Consider the following 12,469-nt stretch of genomic DNA (forward strand, 5'->3'; position numbering starts at 1 on the left):
GAGAGGGCCTTGTGAAACTTGATTAGCTCATGTTCTCATTTTGGGGACACAATAGAAGGTAGAGTGTAGAAGACCCTCAAACTTGAGAAAGTTTTTTTTCTGACAGGTTCTCTATTCACAGTGAAATGGCAGGGGGAGTCATCCATTGAGAATGGGCACAGGGAGTAGTATAGCAGGTTGGAGGAGAGAGACATGTGAAGAGTAGGAGAGGGAACGGGCAAGGAAAGTGTAGTATGGTCGCTGGGTTCAGGTGAGGGGTACACTTGAGGTCTGTGGTCATGAAGTTACAGTGAGGCAGGCAGCGCGTTGTGTGGGCTGGTCTTTGTTTTTCCCTTCCAGCCACTTGGTATAGCATGAGTAGAAGGGAGGAAGAGTTGAATTTAACCAGGGTTTTGCCAGGTGAAGTGGTAGAGTTGAAGGTATAAGCAAGGGAATGGTTACAGTGTTATCATTGCAGTGGATCTAAGCCAGATGAAAGAGGTCAGGACAGAGCGGGTAAGGGGGGTGGTCAGAAGGGTTTTTAAAGGGTCACGAATAGACGGCAAATAGAGTGAGCTGGACGCCAGATTGGGGTGGTTGGAGAGCACGTACTTGGCTTTGGGATTGAAGAGGGGCACGGTTACTAGGAATGAACAGGTCTAGGGCTTGACCATGGAAGTGGGAGACTGAGGTAAGTTGGATAGACAGCAGAGTCATCAGAGGAGAGGAAGTCTAGAAGCTGAGAGGTGAGGATGTGGATGTTGAACCATCAGGAGTTATGGTCAAAGTAGCACACATGGTCGTTAGGCTGGTGGCTAGAGCCAGATGCTGGGGTCCAGATGGGTGGCCCTAGGCGCTCACTCATCACTGCTGAGCTCAGCTCTGTGCTGTGCATCCTTACTGCATATAGAGGTCATCTGGAATGCTGTTGATGCATAAGGCTCCTGTACTGTGGTTTCTTTTAGTGATTTCCTTGCTAAGCTTTAAGTTCCATCTTATCATTTGCACATTCTTAGTGCCTAAAACAGTCCCTCGTACTTAGTAGTGTGTGTTGAATTAGGCTTTCCATAGATAAGTACGTGGATTTGAAAACCATTGAAATGGATTGCTTGAATTTTCAGACTGAGAATGGGTGAGGGCAGGAAGCTTGTTTAATTCAGCTTTTGTATCCCCTGTGACCAGCATTGTCTGTGATGTTTAGTAGACACCGTCTGTCTCTTTATCTATATTTATCTTTATCTGTGCATATTTTTTATATATACAGCTGGGCGTGGTGGTGCACACCTGTAGTCTCAGCTACTCAGGAGGCTGAGCTGGGAGGATCACTTGAGCCCAGGAGTTCGAAGTTGCAGTGAGATGTGATTGGGCCACCGCATTCTAGCCTGGGTGACAAGGCAAGACCCTGTCTCAAAAAAGTAAAATAGAAAAACAAAAAATCTATGTATCAGTGCATTGTGCATTGATAACAAAGATGGCTAAATAATCACGTTTTGGTAATTTTTTTTATTTCTGGCTTACAGTCAAAGCATCTCCCAGCTTTTCCCTTCCTCATAGACTACCGCAGAATATGATTTGTGACATTATTTATCATGATTTGGTAGACACAGGCTCCTCAGAGGGCTCTTGACTGACATTCTTTTCTACGATTGAGTTAACAGCAATATATTTGTTTGTTGTATGCCTCTCCCAAGTGATAGGTATACTTAGACTGTCCCTTGGCAATATCCTGCAATATCTTTTCAACTCAAGCAATGGAAAACTAGGAATAAGTTTAATATGGAATCATCCAGAGTCCTGGAGCACGTATAATCAGACATGGATCATCATCCAGTGAACCCATATTTTCATATTAAGAGATCACTCATAACTGTTTGACAAGGAGATACATATTTCTTTGTTGGATATGTGAAAAAATTATTTTAGGATAGTTTGGGGAAACTATAAATTATCTTTTTTGTTGCAATAGTGACTTTATATTAAAATCTCCATCAATCTAATTGGACTTCTTTTGCCTAATTTAGGATTATTTGATAAAAGATGGATGTTTTAGGGTTCCTTTTTTTCACTTTTAAAAAGTAATTTGAAACATATTTTGAAGAAAATACTGAAAAGCACAAATTTGAATATGAAACTTAGTATTTCTGTCACTGAGAATTATAATTAATATCTTGATGTATTTACTTTTAATCTTTTTCTATTCTTAGATATGTATTCACTCTTATAAAAAACTGTTTATATTGCTTTATAACATTTTTTACTCAAGAATATATCAAGAGCAATCTTATGCCATTTAATTTTTGGGGGGTTTTCATGTTGAATGCATGCATAGAATGCCCAGTGTATTTAATCAGTCCTCTGCTGTGTGAAATGTAGGATGTTTTTTCCTTTTATCAGTAATTCTGGAATGAACATCCTAATAAATAAATCTTTTAGCACATTCTGGTTATTTCCTTAAAATAAATTCCTAGAAATAGAATTCCTCTTAACAGTTTTAAGTGTTTATATTGTTAAATTACTTTCCGGAAAAGAACGTATGAGTTTATACTCCCAACACTAATGTATGAGAATATCCACTTGCCTGTTCAACACTGAATGAAAACAAAAAATTGGTCTTTGCAATAGCTTCTTCTCTCTCCCAGCACCCCAAGGAATAGAAAAGAAATGGTTTCTCACTGTTTTAATATGCCTTTTATTAGGCTTTCTGTGAAGAACTGGAATCAATGATACAGGAACAATTTAAGAAGGGGAAGAATCCCACAGGCCTATTGGCATTACAGCAGATTGCAGATTTTATGACCACGAATGTACCGAATGTCTACCCAGCAGCTCCACAAGGAGGGATGGCTGCCTTAAACATGAGTGAGTAGTTCTTGACTTTTTATATATGCTCTGCAATTTCCCAGGTAAAATTTCTTGAAGAATGCTCATGTGAAATAGATAGGCATGCAACTGTCTAATACACAGAGTTGAGTATTTTGAAAGTTAATGTGTTTTATAGTAAAAGATAGGCTGTAAATCTAAAAATGTCTTGAATGTAGAGGGCTCCTTTTTTATAAGTCAGTGAGACTCTGTTATTTCCAAGGCAGATGACTTCTTTTTTTTTTTTTTTTTTTTTTGAGACAGAGTCTCACTCTGTTGCCCAGGCTAGAGTACCATGGCGTCAGCCTAGCTCACAGCAACCTCAAACTCTTGGGCTCAAGCAATCCTCCTGCCTCAGCCTCCCGAGTAGCTGGGACTACAGGCATGTGCCACCATGCCCGGCTAATTTTTCTATATATATTTTTAGCTGTCCATATAATTTCTTTCTATTTTAGTAGAGACGGGGTCTCGCTCTTGCTCAGGTTGGTCTTGAACTCCTGACCTTGAGTGATCCTCCCACCTCGGCCTCCCAGAGTGCTAGTATTACAAGCGTGAGCCACCACGCCCGGCCCCTACCAGCATTTCTTACCTACCATCCTCACGGCTGCTTGAAAACTAATGAGAAACAAAAACATTCTGAAAGAAAAGCCAGAGGAAAAATGTTGGATGGGTGAATGTGAGCAAAGAATGCTTAGCTGTGCAAGGGTGGAGGTTTGCTGTGTCTGTTGAATTTGTGTTAACATGACAAGGTGGAGCCCAGGGTGACTTGAGCATCATCTAATCTGACCTGTTGTGTTGTGTCCTGGATCAGTCTCTGATGGGTCTGGTTGGATAGTCAGAGTTGGTTTCCATTAGATCACTTGACATTTTCTATTTTCCTCTCTCTTCCTTAGACATTAACTGACATTCATCAGGTGTAATATATAATTAATGTCTACAGAGAATTAAGAATCACGTTAAATTTACTAACTCAAACCTCCATCCTGAAATCAAATGGCTGCCAGTAAGGTTTTCATGTGGATTCTTAATGGATTTCAGTGACATTTGATAGGAGTTAGATAATAAAAGAATGCATTTTACTTGTACATTGTCTTCTAATCAGAGAAAAGGAAATTTTAATTCAGTAATGCCACACACAAAAAAAGGAAGAAAGAAGAGATGGAAGGAAGAAATCTAATTAGTCTTAGTTGTAACTAATAGTTTGTTTCCTAAAAGTAACAATTTAAAAATGAATTTTTAACCTTTTTTGTAAAATATAACTTACAGAAAACGGCATGGAACAAATGATGTATAGCTTATGAATAATTTTACAATGAATGCAATTATAATCACCACCCACATCAAGAAATAAAGGTTTTACCTATCTCTACAAAAAATAGAAAAATTAGCTGGGCATGGTGGTGTGTGCTTCTAGTCCGTACTGAGGAGTCTGAGGCAGGAGCATCGCTTGAACCCAGAAGTTTGAGGTTGCAGTGAGCTCTGATGATGCTGCTGCACTCTAGCTAGGGCGACAGAGTAACACCCTGTCTCAAAAAAACAAACAAACAAAAAAAAAAAAAAAAAAAAAAACAAGAAAAGAAAAGATTTATCAGTTCCTTGTCCTATCCCCCTGCCGCTGCCGCCATTGCCCTTTTTTTTTTTGGAGATAGGATCTTGTTGCTCTGTGGTCCAGGGTAGAGTGCAGGGGCATCATAGTAGCACTGCAACCTCAAACGCCTGGGCTCAAGCTGTCTTCCCTCCTTGGCCTCCCAAGTAGCTGGGACTACAGGCGTGTATGATGACACCCAGCTAATTTTTCCATTTTTAGTTCAGAAGGCTCTCACTCTTGCTCAGACTGAGAACCACTGTCTTGACTTGTATAGTATTCATTCCCTGCTTTTCTTTATAGTTTTATTACCAAAATAATCATCCCTGAATATTATGGCTTAGTTTTTGTCTATTTTTACTTAACGTCTCTTAAACCTTTTCTAAACCAGAAGTTACCCCCCATTGTTCTTTTTTCCCCTTACATTTTAAATTTGAAGAAAATGGGTCTGTTGACTTACAGAGTTTCCTACAGTCTGATTTTTGCTGATTCCATTTGCATGGTGCTGCTAGCATGTTCTTTTGTCTTCTGTATTTACAGTAAATTGGCACTTGGATCTAGAAGCTTGACTGTCCTTTAGTTCAGTTTTTTGGCAAGACTACATCATAGGCAATACTGTGTTCTGGCAAGAGGCACATAAGCTGGTTGCTTCGTTTTGTGGTGTTAGGAGCCACTGATGCTCAATGCCTAGATCTAGTAACTTAATAAGGATTCCAAGATGATGATATTTTAATTCTATCATTCCTTCTATATTTATTAGCTAAAATATTTCCATAAGGGGAAACTTCCCCTCAAATCCTTTGGTTACCCTGTGGTACAGGAAAGGCAGGATCCTTTTTCAAAATAATAAACTGGTTTCCAACTATTCTTCAAAGGTGACCAATTAGTTTGTATTTTTTTAGTATCATTTGATTTCATAGATTTAAATACAGTTAATATGTTTCAAATCATTGCAGTTACTCTCCTTTTTGCTGCTCAAATTTTTCCGTTTTTGACAAGTGGGAGCGTCTTGAGGTTGACTCCAGAACCTCGAAGTTTTTGTAGCCTCCTTGCTATCTCCCATGGAGAAATGTTCTAGACTCATTTTGTACATTTCCTCCTTCAGATCTGGAATCAGCCATTTCTCTAAGAAACCTTGATTTCTTTTTGTGGGAAATGTAATTTTATTTTGGGTACTAGGAATGCTCATTGCTGCTGGGTTGTTCATTCTTTCTAGATCTTTTTTGTGGATGGAATTAGGAAATATATATTACCTCATGAGTTTATACTGATACTTCCAATTAAAATTTTGTACTAAGGGTTTTTTACTAAACCACATCTAAAGTTTGTTCTCCTTCTTTTCACACCAAATTCTGTTTCTCAAGGACACTCAATGACAAAACCATAATACTACATAGTTAATCATTTGTTTTTTCCCAAATTACTACACACAATACTAATAATTTACCAATACTATATTATTTCTCCATTCTCTCCTATTTTAAAATCGTTGTGCACTTATGTCACCAGAGCACATAACTGTCACATGGTATTATTTCCCCCCTTATAACACTCATTTAGTGCTATCATTAGTAGCTTAATTCTTTAATATATACTTAATGCTTACCACCAGTCCTTATGTCAGTGTTTTCCAAGTCATTTTAGTTGTCTGAAGTTTTTTTTTTTTTTTAATTAATTTTTTTTTCCTCTAATTTCTTTCTATTTTTAGTAGAGACGGGATCTCGATCTTGCTCAGGCTGGCCTTGAACTCCTGAGCTCAAGTGATCCTCCCGCCTCGGCCTCCCAGAGTGCTAGGATTATAGGCGTGAGCCACCGTGCCCAGCCTGTCTGAAGTTTTTTTATAGTAGATTTCTCAGAAAACACTTGTGGGAATGGTATTCTGTGAGTTCTTGCCTGCTGTGGCTTTTATATGTCATTTAATTTGGTTTGGTTAGTTTGAGTATAAAATCCCTGGCTCATATTTTCCTTTTTTATGTATCTTAAATACATAATTCATTTCTCTCTGGCCCAAAGCATTGCTATTAAAATTTGAAGACAATCTTCCCATATAATTGACTTGGTCTCTTTTCCTGGATACTCAAAAATATTTTTCTTTTTCTTTAGAATCCAGCAATTTTACCAGAATATGGCTTAGTTTTGGTCATTCTAGGTTAATTTCAGATGTTCTTGATTTGATTTTTGGTATTTTTTTCTTTCTTTGCTTTTGTTTTCTTCTTCAAGGATTCCTGTTATACGCACATTGGATTTTCTTTGCCTGTCTTCTATAGCTGTCACTTTTTCTCAAGTCTTTCTTTATCTCTCTCTTCATTTCTTTATGATTTAAAAAAGTTTTCTTTTCACTTTCTTTTCTCTTAGATGTTATCTGTGTGTTTTTTATCTTCTTATATAACTTCTAGTTTAGTATTTTTAATTTTTTTTAGAGACAGGGTCTCACTCTGTAAACCCAGGCTGGGGTACAGTGGCCTGATCACAGCTCACTGCAACCTCAAATTCCTGGCCTCAAGCAATCCTCCTGCCTCAGCTTCCCAAAGTGCTAGAAATACAGGTGTGCACCACACCCAGCCTGTAATTACTTTTATGTTCTAATACCTCATTTCTGAATTTTTCTAATTCTATATAAGTTTTTTCATATCTTATTTTGTTAATGCTTTTAAATTGTTGTGAAATATGACCAATAAACATAACTACTTTGTAAAAAAAAAAAAGGAAAAAATTGTGAAATAATAGGTTATAGTTTTCATCTACTTTGTAGATGTCTTTTCTGCTTTTGTTATCTGTAGGGATGTTATTCTGCTCATTATTTTCTTATAATAACTTTTGTATGGTATTTGATCATGATATTTTCCTGTTCATTTTTATATGAAATTAGTTTTCATGAAGGAGGCTAGTTCAGGAAAACTTTTCTTTTCCTTTTTTTTTGGAAAACTTTTCTAATGTAATTGCTTTAGGGTCCCCTCTTCTGTTGTTTTTGCGAAGTGTTAACAAGTATGGCAGCTTTTTAAATGAAATCTGGTTCTGTTCTTTTCCTTTGCTGTTATCTGAACCTCTTGTTTCCTTTTCTTGCTAGTCCTGTGCTACTATTTGGATTCTAATTTCCACAAATTTCTCAGTGTGAGACTTTGACCTGAAACAAATTTTGGTTGGTTAGTTTGGAAAATTTGTAGGGATTAAAGTGTGCAGAACTCTTCTTGGTTTCAGCTCCTGTTCTCAGGTTGACCCTTTGAGCTTTCCAGTGAGTTCTTGTTGGTTCTTTGGGGGATCTCAAGTCTGAAATGATCTGTGGCTTTTCTCAGTGTCTTCCTACACAGATGATACTACTCACTCTGCCTTTGTTATCCCTATCCACTTATATTTTCAGTTTTGTGGGTCTACCTTGTTAGTGTTGTTGTGGATATCATCCTTGGGTTTTTGGTTTAGCTAAAGTCAAAACTAGACCCTAGTTACTCTAGTTAACTTTTAAAAATGTTTTGTAAAAAAAAAAAAATAATATATATATATATATATATTTAAAACGATGGAGTCTTGCTATATCCCTCAGGCTGGAGTGCACTGGCTATTCACATGCTGATTGTAGCATACTATAACCTTGAACTCCTGGACTCAAGCGATCTGCCCACCTCAGCCTTCCAAGTAGCTGGGACTACAGGCACAAACCACCTCACCCTGCTTCTAGTTTTTGTCAAGGTTGGGAGAAGGATTTAGGAAGATCTAAAAACTATGCTTTCACTTCCACTGTCTTCTGAAAATCTTCTAAAAAACAATTTTTAAAAATTAAAAATCTGGGCCAACGATGGTGGCTCACACCTGTAATCCCAGCACTTTGGGAGGCTGAGGCAGGAGGGTCATTTGAAGCCAGGAGTTAGAGACCAGCCTCTTCAACATAGTGAGACTTTGTCTCTACAAAAAAAATTTTCTTTTTTAAATTAGTTGAGTATGGTAGCACACATCTGTAGTCATAGCTGCTCGGGAGGATCGCCTGAGCCCAGGAGTTCAAGGTCACAGTGAGCTATGATCATGCCACTGCACTCCAGCTGGGCAGCAGAGACTCTATTTCTAAAATGAATGAATCAAATATAGCAATATAGAAAGAGGATAATATGTCATGATCGAGTGGGGTGATGCAGTTAAACACTTTTTCTTCCTTTCCAATATTTTTTTCCTTGCCTTATTGCATTGGATAGAACCCTCAGTGCAATATTCAGTAAGAGTGGAAGAATTTACATCCTTGCATTGTTCTCAGTCTTAGGAGGAAAACATTCAGTCTTTCATCATTATGCTTGATGTCAGTGGTAGATTTTTTAAGATACGCTTTATCAAGTTGAGACATTCTCTTCTATTCCTAATTTGTTGAGAGCTTTCTTCTGAATGAATGTTGAATTTTGTGAAATGCTGCTTCTCCGTCTATTAAAATGATCACTTTTTTTCCTTTAGTTTGATATGGTGAATTATGTTGATTGGTTTTCGAATGCTGAACTAACCTTTCATTCTAGAGATAAATCCTATTGTTATGATTTTAAAAAAATCATATAAAAAAAGCAATATATATATTGCTGGATTATTTGCTAAAATTTCATTAATTACTTTTTAGTCTATATTCATGAGAGATATCGGTCTGTTTTTTTCTTGTAATGTCTTATACTATAATATCTGTCTTTGTGTGGTTTTGGTATCAAGGTAGTCCTAGGCCTCATAGAATGAGTTAGAAAGTATCCTGACAGAGTATATCGAATTTTCTGGAAGAGTTTATATAAAATTGGTATTATTTCTTCCTTAAATATTTTACAGTTAAGTCATCTGAGCCTAGAGTTTTCTTTGTGGGAATGTTTTTAACTGTAATTTTAGCTTAATAGAAATAGGGCAATGCAGGATATCTATTTCTTCTGGAGTGAACTTCAGTAGCTTGTTACCTTTCAAAGGATTTGTCTGTTTCATCTAAGTTAAAAAAATTGGCTGGCATAGTTGTTCATATTATCCCTTTATTCCTTTTTTTTTTTTTCCAGCGACTACCCTCTGCACCGCCAAAGGTGGCACAGAGAGCAGCCCCTTTATTATTCTTATAATGTCTGTAGGATATGTAGTGATGTTCTCTCTCCACCTCTTCATATGGGTTATTTCTGTCTCCTCTCTTTTGTTGATAAGTCTCTGGATAAAGGTTTATTATTTTTATTTATTTTTAATCTTCTCAGAGAACCAGCTTTTGTTTTAATCAAAAAACCTTTAAGAAACCTTTTCTCCTTTCCGAATATATATGTTCATTACTGTAAATTTTTTTTTAAGCATGCTTTACTGCATCCCACAAATTTGGCTACGTTTTTATTATTTCTAAGTTAATTATATGAACATTGGAGAACATAGTCTTTATGAAATCATCTTTGAAGTTTTCAAGAATTTATGGCCTAATGTGGAAGATGAATATCTCAGAACCATTATTATTTGTTTTACATTTGATGAGAAATATTAATGTTTGAGGCTTTTTTTTTTTTTTTTTTTTTTTTTTTGTGAGACAGGGTCTTGCTCTGTTGCCCAGGTTGGAATGCAGTGGAGTGAACATAGCTCACTGTAACCTTGAACTCCTGGGCTGAAGCAGTCCTCCAACCTCAGCCTCCCATGTGGCTGGGATTACAGGCAAGAGCCACTGTGCCAGCCTGAGGCTTTTTTTTTTTTTAAATAGAGAATGGGATCTTGCTATGTTGCCCATGCTAGAGTGCAGGGATTCACAAGTGCAATCATGGCACACCCAGCCTTGAACTCCTGGCTTGAAGTGATCCTCCCACCTCAGCATCCTGGGTAGCTGGGACTATAGGCACACGCCACTATTCCCAGCTGAGTTTTGTTTTTCTTTATTTCAGGTCTTGGTATGGTGACTCCTGTGAACGACCTTAGAGGATCTGATTCGATTGCATATGACAAAGGGGAGAAGTTACTGCGATGTAAATTGGCAGCGTTTTACAGACTAGCAGATCTCTTTGGGTGGTCTCAGCTTATCTACAATCATATCACAGTGAGTATTAAATGAGGTGATAGCTGGATGATATGAAACATTTTGTGTCTGGCACCACCTCTTTCCATTTAGCAGGCTGAGCTTCTGTAAACCTTGGGAAACCTCTTCTGATTTCTGTCTACAGAGTATAATAATCTGAGAATTAGCCAGTTTGGGTTAGAAGTTATGGGAACAGTAGTTCTTTAAAACTTCTTTTTTGCATGCTAATGTAATAAATGAGTGTTTATCAAATTATAGGCAGTTTCTAAAATTCTTTTTAGGTTTAAAACCTAAGAATGGGCTGGGCGTGGTGGCTCACGCCTGTAATCCTAGCACTCTGGAAGGCCGAGGCAGGAGGATTGTTTGAGCTCAGGAGTTCGAGACCAGCCTGAGCAGGAGCGAGATCCTGTCTCTACTAAAAATAGAAAGAAATTATATGGACAGCTAAAAATATATATAGAAAAATTATGGGCCGGGCGCGGTGGCTCACGCCTGTAATCCTAGCACTCTGGGAGGCTGAGGTGGGCGGATCGTTTGAGCTCAGGAGTTCGAGACCAGCCTGAGCAAGAGCGAGACCCCATCTCTACTAAAAATAGAAAGAAATTATATGGACAGTTAAAAATATATATAGAAAAAATTAGCCGGGCATAGTGGTGCATGCCTGTAGTCCCAGCTACTCGGGAGGCTGAGACAGGAGGATCGCTTGAGCCCAGGAGTTTGAGGTTGCTGTGAGCTAGGCTGACGCCACGGCACTCACTCTAGCCCGGGCAACAGAGTGAGACTCTGTCTCAAAAAATAAATAAATAAATAAATAAAAACCTAAGAATGAAGATGTTTTCTTTCCAACTCTGACCACTTGTTTCTTCAGCTGCTCCAGTTTTAACCATTTTTCAACATGGTCAGGACCTCTCTTTTCTTCAGTTCATTCTGATAACAAATATTGCTGGGTCTCTACCTTCTCTGTATCAAGGATTGTTCTAACTCTGGGGTTGTATCAGTGAATGACATGAGTCCTTCTCTTGTGGATGGTCCCTTCTTCATTCCAGTCCATCAGCCCATTATTCACTCCTGGTTTTGCCCAGCTTGTATTTCATGGTCTGTTGTTTCAGTAACGTCCTGTGCTGATCCTGCACTAGGCTTCCCTGCTTCTGAGCAGCCAGATCCTGCTGCAGAAAGCCTCACCACAGAGCCCTTGGCTTTTCCCATAGACTTACAACCCCAGTCTCAGATGGGCCCACAGCACTAAGCGGTCATCTCTCTTACAAGCTCACTAGTATTTAAGCCTTTGTACTGTGTTCCGAACTCCTGCTCTCCTCCCCGCAAATGACCTCATCACATCACAGAAAATATGGGAACCCTTACACCTGTAGCCATTTTGTACGCCTGGCCACCGATTACAATTTCCTGCCTCCTACCTATGGCTGAACTTTGCTCTCCTGGCTTGGAATTCCATCCCTTCCTGTCTTCTTAGGAAACCTAATGCATCGCAGGTTTCTTTTTTTTATTCACTCTTTTGTAGGAGATAGCTGCTTTCTTTGAACTGCTTCTTTCTTTGGTTTTAAAACTTGTTCCAATCTCCTGTTTTTTTCATTTAATTTCTTTTCATGGATATTTTTAACTTATTAATATAGTGCCCGCCTGTTGGATGAAGTGTACCTTATGCTGATATCTAAAGAAAAAGTTACCGTCTTACCAGTACTCCTATCTCTGAGTTGAGGCATCCAGTATTAACAGTAGATTGTTGAAACCTTTCTCCATACTCACACATTTAAGTTTTTCCATATGTGGGCTCATAACCAACGGTGCTTAATTAGGCTGCATTCTGGACTTAAAGGAATGCTAGAGCTTCTGAGGTGATGGTCAGAGCCCACCCTGGATCAGTGTGTTGTACTTCTGGGCATTGATATCTGCGTCAGAGATACTGAGTTGCCTTCCCTCTATCCGTTCTCCATGTTTCCACATCAGAGCACTTTTCAACATGTGAGCCTGACCGTGTCATGCTTGTGCGTGCTGCCCACTGTCATGCTGTGTAGAATGTTACCCCTGCTTTGTTCCCCTGTGGCAGT

The 12,469-nt window shown here is 38.4% G+C and overlaps 1 protein-coding gene across 7 annotated transcripts in view; it reads left to right on the forward strand.

The window, feature by feature from the left end:
* Window positions 1–12,469, forward strand: part of ADD1 (adducin 1) — a 97,927-nt gene that overhangs the window by 54,817 nt on the left and 30,641 nt on the right. For all 7 annotated transcript variants that reach the window (XM_069496034.1, XM_069496031.1, XM_069496029.1 and 4 more), the window contains exons 3-4: window positions 2,676–2,838; window positions 10,273–10,424. In XM_069496034.1, the coding sequence (XP_069352135.1) occupies window positions 2,676–2,838; window positions 10,273–10,424 (315 nt within the window). The remainder of the gene's footprint in view (window positions 1–2,675; window positions 2,839–10,272; window positions 10,425–12,469) is intronic.

This window comes from Eulemur rufifrons, chromosome 20 (genome assembly GCF_041146395.1).
Source record: "Eulemur rufifrons isolate Redbay chromosome 20, OSU_ERuf_1, whole genome shotgun sequence".
Lineage (NCBI taxonomy): Eukaryota > Metazoa > Chordata > Mammalia > Primates > Lemuridae > Eulemur > Eulemur rufifrons.